This window comes from Penicillium digitatum, chromosome 1 (genome assembly GCF_016767815.1).
Source record: "Penicillium digitatum chromosome 1, complete sequence".
Taxonomy (NCBI): domain Eukaryota; kingdom Fungi; phylum Ascomycota; class Eurotiomycetes; order Eurotiales; family Aspergillaceae; genus Penicillium; species Penicillium digitatum.
The window spans coordinates 6,473,212-6,490,076 of record NC_089384.1 but is presented as its reverse complement, the minus strand read 5'-3'; the positions used below and the strand labels follow the sequence as shown (position 1 = coordinate 6,490,076).

General features: G+C 50.5%; 5 protein-coding genes across 5 annotated transcripts; 1 reads left to right on the top strand and 4 right to left on the bottom strand.

Moving 5' to 3' along the window:
• Positions 1–1,387: 1,387 nt before the first annotated feature.
• Positions 1,388–3,161, bottom strand: Pdw03_4569 (Sucrose/H+ symporter, plant; the record flags this gene model as incomplete). Its single annotated transcript, XM_014675526.2, has 6 exons — positions 1,388–1,579; positions 1,659–2,095; positions 2,168–2,512; positions 2,579–2,796; positions 2,867–2,967; positions 3,027–3,161. 6 exons carry the CDS (start codon positions 3,159–3,161, stop codon positions 1,388–1,390), a joined length of 1,428 nt encoding a protein of 475 aa, XP_014531012.2.
• An 890-nt stretch (positions 3,162–4,051) lies between these two features.
• On the bottom strand, positions 4,052–7,403 carry Pdw03_4568 (Endoplasmic reticulum calcium ATPase, putative; the record flags this gene model as incomplete). The annotated part of the gene is made up of 6 exons (XM_014675527.2): positions 4,052–4,101; positions 4,155–4,240; positions 4,298–4,620; positions 4,677–6,992; positions 7,072–7,229; positions 7,286–7,403. 6 exons carry the CDS (start codon positions 7,401–7,403, stop codon positions 4,052–4,054), a joined length of 3,051 nt encoding a protein of 1,016 aa, XP_014531013.2.
• Positions 7,404–9,606: 2,203 nt separating this feature from the next.
• Positions 9,607–10,948, top strand: Pdw03_4567 (14-3-3 family protein; the record flags this gene model as incomplete). Its single annotated transcript, XM_014675528.1, has 8 exons — positions 9,607–9,618; positions 9,740–9,747; positions 9,805–9,851; positions 9,915–9,934; positions 9,990–10,001; positions 10,056–10,330; positions 10,403–10,490; positions 10,568–10,948. The coding sequence occupies 8 exons, from the start codon at positions 9,607–9,609 to the stop codon at positions 10,946–10,948; spliced, it is 843 nt and encodes a 280-aa protein (XP_014531014.1).
• A 1,994-nt stretch (positions 10,949–12,942) lies between these two features.
• On the bottom strand, positions 12,943–13,934 carry Pdw03_4566 (Eukaryotic translation initiation factor 3 subunit J; the record flags this gene model as incomplete). The annotated part of the gene is made up of 3 exons (XM_014675529.1): positions 12,943–13,644; positions 13,729–13,811; positions 13,916–13,934. The coding sequence occupies 3 exons, from the start codon at positions 13,932–13,934 to the stop codon at positions 12,943–12,945; spliced, it is 804 nt and encodes a 267-aa protein (XP_014531015.1).
• Positions 13,935–14,325: 391 nt separating this feature from the next.
• On the bottom strand, positions 14,326–16,490 carry Pdw03_4565 (Enolase; the record flags this gene model as incomplete). Its single annotated transcript, XM_014675530.2, has 6 exons — positions 14,326–15,121; positions 15,174–15,513; positions 15,584–15,640; positions 15,708–15,847; positions 15,922–15,987; positions 16,420–16,490. 6 exons carry the CDS (start codon positions 16,488–16,490, stop codon positions 14,326–14,328), a joined length of 1,470 nt encoding a protein of 489 aa, XP_014531016.2.
• Between the last annotated feature and the right edge of the window lie 375 nt (positions 16,491–16,865).

Here is a 16,865-nt window from a genome sequence, read left to right as displayed (position 1 = left end):
CTCTCTCGGTCAACAGCTCAGCTCATTTCTTGGTCTGCTTTCCATCTTGTCTTTGAGTGTATTAAGGCAACAACGACACTTATATCGGTGGTCTCAAAACTTCCTAAGCTGCCTTCTTCTAATATATGAACAGTGGTCCATGGACACAGCTAGCGACATTGTTCAAGGAGACCACGAGATCCGCTGCCTCTTGGTGCATCTTCGACGCGTTCCAGATTCCCCCAGCAATAGCCGTACGCAATTGCAAATTCCGATCCCGCACTAGTTTTCGTGAGCCATCTGCTAGCTTCGATCCTCGAATTAAGGCGACGAATCCAAGCTGAACGGGTTCCGGCTGCCCTTGGCTGTCGTTTGTATGTCAAAAACCACGAACTCGAAGTCGCGCACCCATTCCAGCCATCTCGTCGTCCATTTAATAGAGTCTTCCGAGCAAAGCCATACAATTCGAAGGCCTTTAATCAGCGGAAGATTTTGCCTGTAGCAGCTCATTGCTACATGTTGGTAACGCAACGTCCGAATTCGTGGCTACGAAAAATCAGCCTGTAAAGAGCAAGCGCTCAAAGTGGACCTGCTCGACCTGCTCGACCTGCTCGATGGAACACAGACACTTACCCAGGCCTTCAGCAAGCTGGGTGCGTGGTCTGCTGTGTCACACAATGACGAGTTAGCCCTGCCACAAATTGACACTTCAACTGCTATCACACAATGCCTAGTGGCGGTCTTACAGTGAATGAGCCATGTCGTACATAAACCCATCGATCGGAGGAGTGGATTGGCATCGAATCCAAGTGCAGAACATCAAATCATTCCAGGACAAGGAGTCTTACGTCGCGATCTTTGACATGTTTTGCACCTGGCTCGGTTTCATCCGCCACTTCCACAGGCTAAACCAAGCCCTCAGTCATGATCGACATGTCCTACGCGTTGTCTTCGGAATATTATGAATGATGGGCCTTCTGTGGGTTTCCGATCGGTCTGTACCGACTCGTTACACATTCTGATGATATCCAAAGCCACTGTCACCAACTAGCCACCGCGGTCACATGTCGGGCTGTCTTCCCTTCCGTCGCGAAGATGGTTTCAGTGACGATATCTCTCTTCTGTGGTTTAATATCATGATATCGTATATGGTTCCCAGCTTGGCAATCTTCATAATTCGGCTTAAAAACTTAGTTGCTATTCTAATCGCGGGCGCTGGGTGATCTCATGTGGTTGTTGCTGGTAATGAAGCATCGTTATATCGGTTGGTCGTCACACATTACTCTATTACATAGAGTATTACATAGCGAAGAATGCCGAGCAAGTAAGGCAGAACCAAAATTCTAACCCTTGTGATCCATCATCCAGTGACCATCAAGATACCGAAAGCAGAGCAAATGACAACCATCTACCGCTCCACATGCAGGGCTTGGTGCTTCTCACCTACAGTCTCATCAATAGCATGAGACCCCACAACAGCTTCCTCATCTTTCGTACTCGGACGATCAGTACCAACATCACTCTCACCAATTTTGTCCACGGTGTTTGTGTACGACGGAACAAAGTTAACAGCAAGAGCATAAGTCCAAGCGACCATGAACTGCAGGCATAATTAGCTACCGACCCAACAACGCAAACGAAAGACAGACAGAAGCATGAATCCAATGGCAAAACCATACCATAGTCGGAATAATAAACGCGAATCCGGTGTTATCACGCATATCAGCCACATGTCCCAGAATAGGCGGCACGACAGCTCCTCCACAAACACCACCAACAATCAACCCAGAGCCACGCTTGTAATGGCGCCCGAGGCCACGGATACCCAGTGCCATGATTGTCGGGAAGCAAACAGACTCAAAGAATAGTGTCATGAATAACATGACAACCCCAACCTGCTTCGTCTGCGTCACGGACGCCGCGAGAAAAGCCACCGTGCACGACAAATACACCAGGAAGACCCAGCGCGCCCGCACGAACTTCATCATCCCCGAGCCGAGGAACCGGCCGACTGCGAACGCGCCCTGCGCGCCGGCAAGATACTTCGCCGCTGTGGCATTCGGTGTACCCGGCCAGGTGTCCTTGACGTAGTTGATGAAGTAGCCCGCGATAGCAACTGGAGAACGCATTTAGCTTGTTGGAAGAACGGAGAAAGTATAAGATGAAGCGGGGAGCGAGGAAAACGCACCCTGCGCGCCTGTATACGTGAACTGCGCCAGTGTCGCATGGAACAACTTGTACTGTTTCCCGAACGGCTTATCCTGCTCATCGACATGGGTCTGCGCAACCTGGAAAGCCATGTCCGCATCTGTGACTTCGGGGATCTTGGATAGGAAGAATACGCCGGCGAGCAAGAAGACGAAGACACCGATGGCGAGGTAAACCCACTGTACGCGCTGCAGGGCTGCTACGTCGTCCTCTGTCTCTGAGAAGAAGACGTACGAGCCCAGTACTGGGCCGACGACTGTGCCAATGGCATTGAAGGCCTGGGCGAAGTTGATTCGGATTTCAGAGTAGCCGGGGGGACCGCAGACTAGATCGAGGCAAGGAGAGATTAAAATTTAGGCACGGCTCAGTGTGGTATGTGTGATTGTCTTACCTGTGAGGTAAGGATTAGCTGCTGTCTCGAGAGACCCCAGTCCGGATCCAATGACGAAGGTGGCTCCGCAGAAGCCACTGAATGATTGGTTTAGTCCCGCAGGCCACATGCATAGAGCTCCGATACCGTATAGACACAGACCAAAGATAAAGACGGTCTTGTAGCCGTAGTTGCGGAGGATCCAGTTTGCGTAGCCAAGGGAGGCTAGGGGGTATGCGCTGTGCTTTATTAGGGGGGGGGGAGGGTTCATTTTGAGTAGGATAGGGGGGTTATGGAGAGACCTCATACCCAAAGTAGGCTGCTTGAAGACCAGCTGAGCGGCCTCGGTCGATGTGTAGGGTTTTTTGAAAATGCGAGTTGAGGGTGTCCAACAAACCATATGCAAAGCCCTACTTGAAGTTTTAGTAAGAGGATTGTCTATGAGCAACCGGTGAAATTAGTAACTTACCCATAAGAAGAACAAGGTCGTGACTAGAGTCAAGGGCCACAGGCTCTGTCGTAGAGTCAAAGTTGCAGCAGAAGTAGTCGCGCGATTATCCACACGCAAGCCTGAGCGGCTTTTAAAGAATTTCTTAACGCCCATTCTTGTATAGAGAAAATGCATTCGAAATAGACAAATGGAATCAGATTCAAAGGGTCCAAAGAAGAGATTTAAAAGGAAAACAACTTAAAAGGCTCCCATTTCTCCACAAACTCCACACTTTCAGTCCGGGGGAAAGCCCCCCCAGACGATCCCTGGAGAAAGACCAGCAATATCCAATCAACCCTCACAATGCGGAGGTGCACCAAGGATTGAAGGTGACTTTGATCGATTTCCCCTGTAGTCTGATCAAAGCCCCCCGCTTTCCAATGGTTAGACCCTGGCAAGGTGGTGTCAGGGTTGCATGGTTGTTTCGACCGTTTGACGTTATTGATCTTGGGGATATGCGGGATGCTATTCCGGTGGTCATGCTGATTCTCTCCCGTGTCTGGTGGAATGTTACTCCGAGACATATGGGTTTAGTCTTACCACGCTGAGCAGCAACCTAGATAATACCCTAGGAACCGTCACGCATCATCGTGTCTACGATATACTTCAGGGGAAGCTATGGGCTACACGCTACCCATACAACAAGATCTAGTTGAATGGCCGTGGATGACGACTGTACTCATTGCAGGGACGCCGATGACAGCGGAATCACATCATTCATTGTTCTCAAACCCAAGGTTGGAAAGAGGTCACGGCTATCCAAGCTAGACGAGGATGTAGATATCTATACCCCCGAAAAGGATCGACTCATCGAATAAAAGCGGTTTCCTATGAAGATACAAGTACAGACTGTCCATCTATCCACAGGTGCAACAATCGCAGGTAGTAATCTTTTTATTCGGATTGATCTATGGGCTTCCATGATAGCATGTCATAAGTAATCCACGCACTCTCGTGTTCAATGCGTGACCAAAATCCAGCCAATCAGGCGCAATCTATTTCTATTACACACCGATTAGCTCCTGCTTGAGCAGATACGCGGGTAGGTGGGGTCCTATTTAGGCATTCGCCAATATAGCCCCAGCCTTTATGCCCGCTTGGGCTTACCAGCGACACCGTTTGGGGCGACAGGGTTGACGGCTTTCGTGCCGTAGAGACGACGCTCGGCGACCTTAAGCACCTCGTCGATCAAGCTGGGAGCTTAGGTTAGTGGGGCATTCTTTCGAGATTAAGCCGCAATAGTCACTTACATTACAGGCGCACTGATCACCAACACTGCCCGCCATTCATTCCAGTCCATAGGCAGAATCGAAAACAGATTCTGGAGGAAGGGAATGTAGAGGATAGCAAAGTGAAGGAGCATGGACAGAGTGATGGCGTAGATAAGCATGGGGTTGTTGCCCAGGAAGAAAGTCAGGAGGGACTCGCTGGAGGACAGTGCGTTCATGGCGTTGAGCATCTCAATCACCACAAGGATGGAAAGAGACACGGTGGAGGCAGACTTGCCCATGTCGTTGCTGAACATTTCGCAGCCAATCTCCGGGAACTGAGCACCACACTTGTGGTAGTGGGACTGAAGTGGCCCTATTAGCAATACTTAATTGATACCGGGATACAGGGTAAACTTACCAACTGCCAGAAAGTGATTCTGGGACCAGCGGGGTTGTAGATAAACCACCAGACGTAACCAAAGACAGTGGCAGCACCAACGTAGATGCCGACAACCATATAGCGGAATAACAACCAGCCTCCGACAAGGGCCTCGTCGCGACGGCGGGGAGGACGATTCATCACATCGTGGTCCGGAGGATTGAAGGACAGAGCAGTAGCGGGCAGACCGTCGGTGACAAGGTTGACCCACAACAGCTGAACGGGAATCAGAGCCTCGGGCATGCCAAGAGCAGCAGTCAGGAAGATAGAGACGACCTCTCCAATGTTGGAAGAAATCAGGTAGCGGATGAACTGCTGAGTGTTGCTGTAAATGGAACGACCTTCCTCGACGGCGACGGCGATAGTAGCGAAGTTGTCATCAGCCAAGACCATATCAGAGGCCATCTTGGCCACGTCGGTTCCGGTGCCCATGGCCACACCAATGTCGGCCTTCTTGAGAGCGGGAGCGTCATTGACACCGTCTCCGGTCATAGCCACAACGTGGTTCAAAGACTGGAGAAGATCAACAAGCTTGGACTTGTGGTTAGGTTCAGTGCGCGAGAAAAGGGAAGCGGTCTGAACGGCCTTGACCTGTTCACTTTCACTGAGAGCGTCGAATTCCCGGCCCGTGTAGCTCTTACCAGTGAGATCCTCGTTGGTGCCAAACACACCAATTGAGCGACAGATAGACTCGGCAGTGTTGCGGTTATCACCGGTGATGACAATAACACGGATTCCGGCAGCGTGACACTTCTTGATGGAATCGGCAACCTCAGGCCGTGGGGGGTCCAACATTGCGACAAGACCAATAAGAGTCATGCTCTGTTCCAGCTTGGTGTAGTCCTCGGTGGTGGTGGCGTTCTTTAAAAGGGGGTTTCCGGAGACATCATCAACACTTGCGATGGCCATGACACGAAGACCACGGTTACCATACTCAACGACTTCCTCGGAGAGAAGCTTCAAGTGATTCACAGTCACAGGAACGCGAGATCCGTTGGCACCTTGAATAACGTGCGAGCAGCGGTCCAGGATGCTTTCAGGGGCACCCTTGACCAGCAACTTTTGTTCCTTGCCCTCGCCAACGAGAACAGACATACTCTTGCGGTCACGGGAGAATTCATAGGTGGCCTTGAGGGGAAGACGGGACTCGTAATGGGCGCTGGCGGCATGCAATCTTTCGGACGCAGGGAGGCGATAAAGCTTCTGGTTCAAGGCGAGGTCGGTGGATCCAATCTTTTCAACCAAAGTACGCAGGGCTCCCTCGGTGGGCTCACCGATGCTAGAGAAGGCTCCGCTCTTGGCATCATGGGAAAGAGTAGCGGCGTTGCAAAGGGCACTGACCTCGGCCAATTGTGCGATGGTCGATGACGAAACAGCCAAGTTCTCGACAACCTTGCCATTCTGGGTAAGCTTGCCCTCGGGAGTGAAAGTAGTGCCTTCGACTTCGATTTCCTCGAATCCAGTGCCAGAGCTGGTCAGGTAAACAATCTTCTCGACGCTCATCTGGTTAGTGGTCAAGGTTCCAGTCTTGTCAGAGCAAATCACGCTGCAGCTGCCCAGGGTTTCGACGGAGGGAAGAGACCGGACAACCGCGTTCTTTTGGGCCATCTTGCGGGTACCCAGTGCCAGACAGGTGGTAATAACCACTGCCAGACCTTCTGGAATAGCCGCCACACCAAGAGAGACCGCAATTTTCAGATAGTAGATAGCACCCTTCGTCCAGCCACCAAACGCGGGATCGTTGAAGTTCTCGTAGTTGATAACCCAAACCAAGACACAGATGACGGTAATGACTTTGGCGAGCATGTCACCGAAGTCGTTTAGCTTCTTCTTCAAAGGGGTTGGCTCGGAAATCTGGGAGGTGATGCTCTCGTGAATACCTCCGATGGCAGTCGAGGCACCGGTCAACACGACCAGAGCCGTAGCGTGACCGTTGACAACAGTGGTACCAGAGAAAACCATGTTGATCTGATCCTGCTTCACGGCCTGCTCATCCTTAATAGCCCGCGTCTCCTTGGCGACACTTTCACTTTCACCGGTCAGAATAGCCTGGTCGACGCGGAAGCTGTTGCTCTGAATAGCGAGCAACCTGCAGTCGGCGGGGACACGGTCACCGACAGAAATTTGAATCACGTCTCCGGGAACCAAATCTTCGGCCTTAACCCTTCGCGTCATTCCATCACGGATGACCTTGGCCACGTTAGCCGAATATTCTTGAAGAGCTGAAATTGCCTTTTCGGCGCTACTTTCTTGGGTCACTCCGACCACGGCATTGAGGATGAGGATGGTAAGTATCTATGAGCGAAGCACAACTTGGTCAGCAAAAGAGAACACAAAGGGATTCAGGGGGAATGTAGAACGTTCCAGGACTTACGACAGCGGGATCCACGAAAGCAGTCCAATCGTCGCCCTCTTCAAAGAGAGCTAGCACAAAGGACACGGCAGCCGAGCCAAGCAGAATAAGAACCAATTGATCCTTGAATTGTTCCAAAATCAGCTCCCACATGGGAGTCGGGGGTTCTTCCGGGAGAGCTAAGTGGCCAGCAGACGTTAGTTCCGATAGTGTCATTTGCGGAATGTGTACTAACCGTTCCGTCCATATTGTTGTCTGTATTTGAAAATCGCGTTTTGCGACAGACCGGTCTGCTCCGACACCCTGAAGTGCTCCAGCGACTCAGCTGGAGTACGGAGAAAGGCGTTCTCCATGATCGCGAACACCCTCAACGGCAATACGCAGGATCAATCGCAATAGCCGCAGAGGTGAGGAATAGTATTTGGGGTAAACAAGAGAGAGATAAATTTCAGTTGTTAAGATAGCATCCCCGATGTCACACAACGTCGGAAAGAGAAATAGAGCCCAGAGGGGGGGTCCAGGTGATGTTCAGAAAAAAAAAAACAGATCAAGCGAAGCAAGGAATATTGAAGATCGAAGATCGAAGACCGAATGGGGAACCTTCAGTGGGGGAAGTCAACGTGTTCTCATCCATTTGATTCTAGGGGCTGAGTAAGCACGGACCTGCCCTGCCCTGGTGGGGAAGCCCCGGGGGTCTACAGGGCTGAAGGCGGGTCATTTTTCCCATGCAATCCTCTGCTTCGTTCTCGTTTCTTTTTGTTTTATTTGATCTTCTATTGAGTATTACGGTAACTAAAAGTACAGGGTATGTACTTGGCACTTCCAGGTTTGACTTACGTTGGCATAGACTCCGGGGTTACTATATCATTCTGGAGTGAATTGAAGCAAAAGAGCCTCCAACGTCATGCCAATTCTCCAACCTGGTTGATTTATGGGGCATCTCTAGGCTGCATCATTTTTGGCCTATCTGTCTTGGCAACTAGGACTGCGGACACCGTTGCGCCAAATGGGTATCAAATCTTCTAATTCGACATAATTGACTCCTCACTGGTCTCTTTTAGCTATGTTTCGTGCCCTGGCCACAGCTCTTCGCGTGTATTGATCCCCAGGCCAAGGTCTTTGATCCAATATGATCGGCCCACTTATGGTTGGGAATCGCTTTATTTCCAGAGCCGAGATCTTCAAGGCTAAAGCACAGTCCCTGCAAGATGCGCGAATGGCATCTCCACAAGCACGCTAATATATCCTTGCCTATAGGGCTGACACTAGAGGCATAAGGCCATGGTGCATCATTCATTTATAACTCTTGATCATCCTTTCCACCCTCGGCAATTTGCCCTTTGCACATGTATTAATCTCTCGATTGATACCTGTCACCTGAGATCTTTACCGTCCCAGCGAGCCGAATGGTCAATTCAACCCACTTTTAGCCGCCAAGATTAGGGGAAAGCGATGTCTTAAAGGTTCGCTCATTCACTGATTCACCGATCAACCGGGCGTTATGATGAATCATATGATTCTAACCCAAGAATCCAAGTTTCCAAGGCTGGAATGATCGATCAGCCTGTGGACATTAGAACAAGAAACTGCAGTCATTTCGAATGGGGTTAAAAAAAACATAATGGAATCTGAACTAAAAGATGCTTCAACTGTAGACCTGACATTTTCATATCCGACTCTCGGTTCCAGCAACTCAAAGCTTGACCGCAAGTTCCCACTTGCTCACGGAAGACCCCTGGATGGTGTGCTTGTCATAGCAAGGTACCCGTTGAAGAAAAAAGCAGTAAACTTCCAAACCAAAGCAATGGTAAGCTTTTGTTTTAACATGAACGTTCTGAATCCGAAGTGTATACTACAAGTCATTCGCATAACAGAAGCCTTGAGATACTTTTGAGGCCTGATTTGAGAGTGGCCTGGGTGTCTGGAAGGTTCCAAGAGATTAGCATCATCCCCAGATCTCCATCTCTAAGGTCAGGAGACCATAAAGGGGCTAAGTACATTGCCAATACCTCCAGGACTGCTCTAGAAATCGTAGGTATGGTTTCTGATCATCGACGGCGATCGGAGTCTCTAGGACAAGGTACTATGACCATAAGATACGCAGAGATTTCTATGTACAAACCAGCTGTACAGAGTAGAATCAAGCAAAAGGCCATCCATCATGCTACTTGTTTGATCCACGTGTCCATGTCTCCTAAAAGGGGAGTCCTGGAAACTGTCTAATATTAGTAGTAAGTGGTAACAAATACGGTCAGATATACCCCACCCCGCGCAAATTAATCGTTAATTAAGGGGATCGACGGTAACATGAATACTGGGCCGCGGCCCAAGTACCGGAATACTTCCACAGAGCGGTGCCACAATAGGGGGCGAGAAGTACCGGGTACAAGAGAACAGCGTATTGTTGTTATGATTCAAATCCCCCCAACTCACTTCACTCCATCTCTCTCCCCCCACTTGGTCGTCTCTACCCATCTTCCTCTTCTGCATCTCGTGCTTCCTATCTCTTAATTCTAAGTCTCAAATTCTAACCACACATCTCGATTCAATTTCACAATGGGTTCTGAGGTACGTTGCTGCCTTCTATCGGGCGCTCTCTCGAGTTGTCACCATCGCAATCCCACATTCCCACCCCCATCTGGAATTCTTGTCGATAAGGACTAGGCTAACAAAAATTGTAACTATGCAGCGTGAGAAGTATGCCCATCGTTCCTAAGAAATCCCATGACCCGACATGACTGACCCCCTCACCAGCAAGACGTTCCTCGCGCGGCTCTGCGAGCAGGCCGAGCGCTACGATGGTAAGATAACTTGCGATGTTTTGGTTTGACGCGTATGCTGACATGTCGCTCTTTGCTTCTCAGAAATGGTTACCTTCATGAAGGTTAGTCGTACCCCCTCATCTTATTTATTGGATATCCATGCTAATCGCCGAACAGGAAGTCGCCAACGTATGACACCATCCTCCCCTCCCCCCACCATATTCGCGATTGACACATATCTAGATTGGTGGCGAGCTCACTGTCGATGAGCGTAACCTGCTTTCCGTTGCCTACAAGAACGTGGTTGGCACACGCCGTGCCTCCTGGCGCATCATTTCCTCCATCGAGCAGAAGGAGGAGAACAAGGGCTCCGAGGAACACGTCAGCATCATCCGCGATTACCGCCAGAAGATCGAAACCGAGCTGGAGCAGGTGTGCCAGGATGTGCTTGATGTTCTTGATGAGGCTCTCATCCCCAAGGCCGAGACTGGAGAGTCCAAGGTCTTCTACTACAAGATGTGGGTTACACCCTTATCAACTTAGTTTTGGAGACTCCTCGATTTGTGGCTTTGTGTTGACTTTGTAAACAGGAAGGGTGATTACCACCGCTACCTCGCCGAGTTCGCTTCCGGCCCCAAGCGCAAGGGCGCCGCTACTGCTGCCCACGAGGCCTACAAGGTAAACAGCTTTTCTTTGGGCTTCGTTTCATAGGCCTTCCCTCTATCTGCTATGAACAGCTGTTGATTGTGTCACAGAACGCCACCGACGTTGCCCAGACCGAACTTACCCCCACTCACCCTATCCGCCTGGGTCTTGCCCTGAACTTCTCCGTTTTCTACTACGAGATCCTCAACTCCCCCGATCGTGCTTGCCACCTTGCCAAGCAGGCATTTGATGATGCCATTGCAGAGCTCGACTCGCTTTCTGAGGAAAGCTACCGTGACAGCACCTTGATCATGCAGCTGCTGCGTGACAACCTTACCCTCTGGACCTCATCTGAGGGCACCGAGGGTGAGAGTGCCGCTAAGGAGGAGAAGTCTGAGGAAGAGGCTGGTGCTCCTGCTGCCGCCACCGAGGCCGCTGCTCCCGCCGAGGAGAAGCCCGAGGAGGCTAAGCCCGCCGAGACTGAAGCCTAAAGAAACAACGTTAGGGGTCGCGACGAGCCGTATGCCGTTTGATAGGGTGGGCGTTCGCATTTATTCCTGGACGTGGTTATGCAAGTCACTTCTTTGTTTTCTCTGCAGCGCTGGGTTGGACCGGCAGATGTCTTGCAAGTCTTCGGGACCGTGTGGGTCGGCCGGCGGAGTTTGATATTCGGTTGACGCGAGCGGAAAAGGGGCTGAGTGGAAATTTCTCTCTCGTTATTGTCTCTATTCCCACTCCAGCACGTTTCAATGTGTTTATTTTCCATTCCACTCCGAGCTTCTTTACCTGACATGCACCTGTGTTGGGTTGCTTGCGTAGCCAGTGATTCCCCTTTTACCAATATTCGTGAATGAAGTTTTAGCCGATACAAGAGTACTAGTTCTTTCCACCGACTCGCCTGTTAATTAGTCCCAAAAGCCTTGACATCCTGAAGAAATCTGCAGACCAAGATGTGCATTTTAACGCTTCCAAGACCAAATTCCCACCATCTTCCCTTAGTTGTGCTACTGTCTGTTTAAAGCTACCACCATCAACTCGGACGCATCCAAACCTCATCACTATGCAAAAACCAGCACGCCATTAACGTCCAAAGCAAAGTCACCAGCACGTCTGACTTTGGCAAACGACCCAAAAAAGGGCCACAAAATGCGTCATCCCATCTAGCGCCAACGATGTAGAACCAAAACCATCGAGAGCCCTGATCCCTTTATTGATACATCAGAGTCAAAATCTGGACAGCAACATCAGCGAAGGCAATGAGGCTACAGTAATACCCCGCCCGCTTTCTCCCATCGTCAAAGCGAACTCATCGAATAAACCCACGTCTTCCCGCCAACGAAGACCAACCAATTGAGACCGGAAGTATTGAGCGCCACTTCCGGGTATCTGCTAGAAGACGGCAGCTGAGCGGTTAAACATCACATTGTATGCAGTCTTGACGTAGGGAACACCACGATGGCGAAGCGGTAGTGTCGGCGACTGGTAGCTGGGGTTTTGAGAAGGTGGTCTGTCGTGCTGTCATTGGATTTTTTTTTAATGCTGATTCCTGCATGTTTGTAGATCTCTGTAGTCATACGGAGTCATTTTCGTTGGGTTATGGTCTAATACAGATTTGTTTAAGGAATAGGGCGAGTCAGATCGGTGTTGTGTTCTGATGGTGTCATTTGGAGAATGAGTTTTAACTTGGGTCAGTTCTATGGCTTCATGGCAGGGCTCTTAAGAGTCCTGCTTGTTTGCTTGATTCTTGGCAACAGCTGGGATGAATGTGAGCTGTTGTTGTTGACCTGTTCCAAGCGAAGATGAGGAGGTCTGGGACACACCAACGACGGTAAGTCATTTCAGTCGAATTTTTATAGGGAACTGACTAGACACTGCCGACCAAGCCAGGGAATCCTAGTTCGTTGCGTACACATATGATATTTTATTTAGCACTCGTTCCGTTAGCGCTATACTCGATTTAATTCGGAGGACGCTTTGGCTGCCGCGTGCAGGCCCTCAAGGCGCTTTTTACGTTGGATGATGAGAAATAGAAGGAAAATATCGGCATGGCTAGGAACCTTATGGAGTTCAAACTGGAGACTAGGTAGCTTAGGATGCTTGATTAAAAGTCGGGGTGCTAGGTCGATCACGACGTGTAGGGCGTTCCTTGGTAAATGTCTTACTTATTGAAGATGATCATCAGCTGTAGAGGTTAGGGATCCAAGGTTGTGAGATCATAGAATTATCGAAATGGATTGGGTCTTTCTATGGGTTGCATGTGCCCAAGCATTTGAGATAGAGGGGATGTACAGAGCAAGGATTAGGAAATGGGGGGAAAAAGTAGAAAGGGTAACATTGGACCCAGCAGAATTAAACCTGCATATGGGTGAAGCAGAAATAGAGGATATACATCTTCCTTTTAAGATGCGTATTTTCAAGGATCAAATCCAGGGGAAAGCAAAGGCGAAAAAAAATTCAAATGGAGACTAGTCATCCGTATTCACATTCACATAAAGTCATCATCCCCAAGATCATCGTCACCACCCTCGTAGTTGGTGTGATCGACGTGGCTGTTGCGGCTTGCATTCAGCGAGATCTTGGTCTTTGCCGCCTTGGATTTCTTGTTGCCCTTGTCGGAAGCACGCTCCTCGCGCAACTTCTCGTTGGAAGCAGTAGTCAGAGCACTAGCAATCTTCTTGATCTCAGCACTCGGCAAGTCGTTCACAAGCTTACGGGCGAAGTCCTGCGCCCAGAGAGAGTAATGGGGCTTCTTGGAGTGCAGGGTGAGGAGCGGCGCGAGGGTCTCGGTCAGACGGGTGAAATGGGCCTTGGTGACAGGCTTGAACAGTGGCATGGCGGAGAGGTCGATGGCGTTAGTAGGATCGGATGAGTCGCTGACAACGATGGCCTTGGGGGCGCCCTTGTTGGGTTTGACATCAACAGAGCCGAAAAGATCCTCGGCGTGGGCAAGGTCGGCTTCCTGCTCGGTCCTGCGCAGACGAGCGCGGCGGTCTGCGTCGTCTTCGCTCTCGGATTCACCGCTACCCTCCTCGCGTCGGCGCTGCTCCCGGAGCTCCTCTATCCGCTGGGCTTTGGTCTTCTTGTTGGCGGCGGCGGCGGCCTTGGCCTTGGCCTCAGCTTCGGCGGCCTTCTTGGCCTTCTCACGCTCTACCTCGGAGTCTTCGGCGGCATCCCATGAGTCAAGGACCTATCGTTTGAGTGTTGTTAGTTTGTTGGGTTTGGCGCAAAAGCGAGGGCCGTGTTGGACAGGTTCGCGATTGTATTGCCTTACATCTTCTTCCTCCTCATCGTCGAAGCGGCGGCGGGGCGCAGCAACAATAGGAGGAGGCACGGGGCTCTCCTCTTCTTCTTCGTCTGCAAGAGATTAAAGGATTAGCAACGGCTACCTGGATCAGAAGATGAGCCAAGTAACTGTGGCAATCACTATAGGAGGCGATAATACAACGGCAATAACATACCCCACTTGGAAGGCGGCATTTTGGGCAATCTAAAGCCTTGTTGATATGGGAAAAAAAATTTTTTTTTGAAAGAAAGTAATGCGCTTTACGCAAGGCTAAAAAGGAACAGGTCAACACAATCGGACCCAGCAAAGGATGGAGGGGCGAGGGCAAATTTTATGTGGGACACACTCATCGTCCCCAGGTGGGATGTGCACGTGATCTCGGGCATTAGATGCCCGATGCGCATGATCTTTGTTTGTAGATTACTTGTTACTATTTTCTAAATTATCAAGTGGTGGAAATTTGTTATCATTGAAAAAGATCCTATTAATTTCATAATCGTCATGGGCAATGGTTCCGTAGATCATCAAACCACCGTTTTCGATGGGCCCTTATCAGGCCCACTCTATGCTGCCAAAAGGCTGCATTTACAGGTTGACAGCAGTGCGGAACTTCTCGCCGGCGTAGATAGCGTTGGCACCAAGCTCCTCCTCAATACGGAGCATCTGGTTAAGCTTGGCAAGACGCTCGGAACGGGCAGGGGCACCGGTCTTGATCTGACCGGCGCGGAGGCCAACGACGATGTCAGCAATGGTGACATCCTCGGTCTCACCGGAACGGTGGGAGACCATGACACCCCAGCCGTCGGCGTAGGAGTCCTTGGCAGCCTGGATAGACTCGGTCAAGGTACCGATCTGGTTGACCTTCAGGAGAAGGGAGTTGCAAGACTTGAGCTCAATGGCCTTCTTGATGCGCAGAGGGTTGGTGACAGTCAAGTCATCACCGACAATCTGGAAGTCAGAGGTCTTGTAGAAGTAGCTCCAAGCCTCCCAATCATCCTCAGCGAAGGGGTCCTCAATGGAGACAATAGGGTACTTGGCAGCGAGAGACTTGTAGAGGTCGGCAAGCTGCTCGTAGGTGAGCCACTTGGTGGGGTCGCTCTCGGGGTTCTTGAAGTCAAGATCGTACTTCTTGGCATCCACCTTGTAGAACTCGCTGGAGGCAACATCCATGGCAATCTTGATCTGGCCAGTGTAGCCAGCCTGTTCAATAGCATCGGTGATGAGGTCAAGAGCCTCCTCGGCGGTCTGAATGTCAGGGGCGACACCACCCTCGTCACCGACGTTACCGGCGGACTGACCGTACCTCTTCTTGGCAAGAGTCTTGAGCTTCTGGTAAACCTCGGAACCCTGGCGGAGAGCCTCGGAGAAAGTGGGAGCGGTGCTATGTTTGGTCAGTTTATAGTTGCAACCCATTTTGAATCTGGAAGTCTTACTCGGGCACAATCATGAACTCCTGGAAGGCGAGACGGCCACCGGCATGGGAGCCACCGTTCAGGACGTTCTGGAAGGGAACGGGCAGGACGTAGGGCTTCTTGGTTCCGGCGAGGTCGGAGATGTGAGCGTAGAGAGGAACACCCTTCTCAGCGGCGGCAGCCTTGGCAATGGCCAGAGAGACACCGAGGATAGCGTTGGCACCGAGCTTGCCCTTGTTGGGGGTTCCATCGAGCTTGTTCAGGAACTCGTCAACCTTGGCCTGGTCCTTAACATCGATGTTCTCCTTGATGAGGGCGGGGCCAATGATATCGTTGACGTTCTTGACAGCGTTCAGGACACCTAATTTTGAGAGGAAGATGTAAGTTTTTTTAATCCCTTGTGATGTGTGGAACCGGGTTCTTTCACTTACCCTTACCACCCCACTTGGTCTTGTCACCGTCGCGGAGCTCAACGGCCTCGTGCTGGCCTAGGAGTGAAGGTTAGCAATCTAGTCCAGTTTTTGTTTCACTGTCCACGAGTCAAGGAGGACGAACCAGTGGAAGCACCGGAAGGAACAATGGCGCGGTGAAGACCGGTCTCGGTGACAACATCCACCTCAACGGTGGGGTTACCGCGCGAGTCGTAGACGGAGCGAGCGTGAATCTTGGAGATAGGCATGTTGAAATAGGACAGGCTGAATATGGTTTCAATCAGTTAGAAGAGAGGAGGACATGGGTTGATATATGGCAAAAGCAACAGGTGACTAACGGCGGGGGGAGGTTCACCGATGACCCAAAAAGATTGGGCGGGAAGAGGTAAGAAGGATATGATTTGCTTGGAGAACTCGACGGGGGCAAGTTCCTACTACGATCACCGGTAGGTCTTTGGTTGGGTTTCTATTCCTTTCCAGAAGACTTGGTGTATAGTAGGTGCATGGGGAGGTGTGCTTTCGGAGGGGCAGGAGGTGGTGTTATGGTGGGGTATATGATGTTATGATGGTTATGATGCTATGATGCTATATTCAAAACTCACCTGTGAAATAAGGACAACTTGATTGAAGGAAACCCTCTACGGAGACACCCGACTACTTAAGCCCTTTCCCCCAGAGAAACCCCGGGAAAGCTCATTGCTGCTCCGATTCTTTCCAATGCAACAGTGGGGCTCAACAGCCATCCTCGAGCACTTGCTGGCTGGTCCGACCAAATGCGTCCTCTTTAGCTACGAGATCTCCCGTTCCTCGGAAGATATTAAACTATGATGACATACTCCATACCGGTCTCCCGATTGCACATGCGCTGTGTTGTAGGACGTGCACATCGTACGGCATACCCCTCCATTGCGTGTCAAGTCCAAGCTATAAATAGCCCCTTACTATCTGGGCTGATGTTACCTTTAAGGTGCTCCGTATAGTAGATTCAAATCTATAGAAATGCCTCAAAGTGATTTATCTTACGTCGCATTCATTTATTTCCAAGGTTCCATTCTAACTTGGGACGAAGACAGCCGTTGGCGCCTGTTTGCTGAGGCCAAGCTATGTCGGACCGAGCTCCGGGTTAATAATCTTCCCTGCTGGGCTTCCAAGGTTCCCATCCCCAGCCAAGCGGGTAGTACTCCGTACTTATGCTATAGCACCTATTGCTAAAAAGGATGTGACAACTCACAATTGTTAGCATGTATCCATATGTGCATATTGAAAACGTTCGATGTAGAGC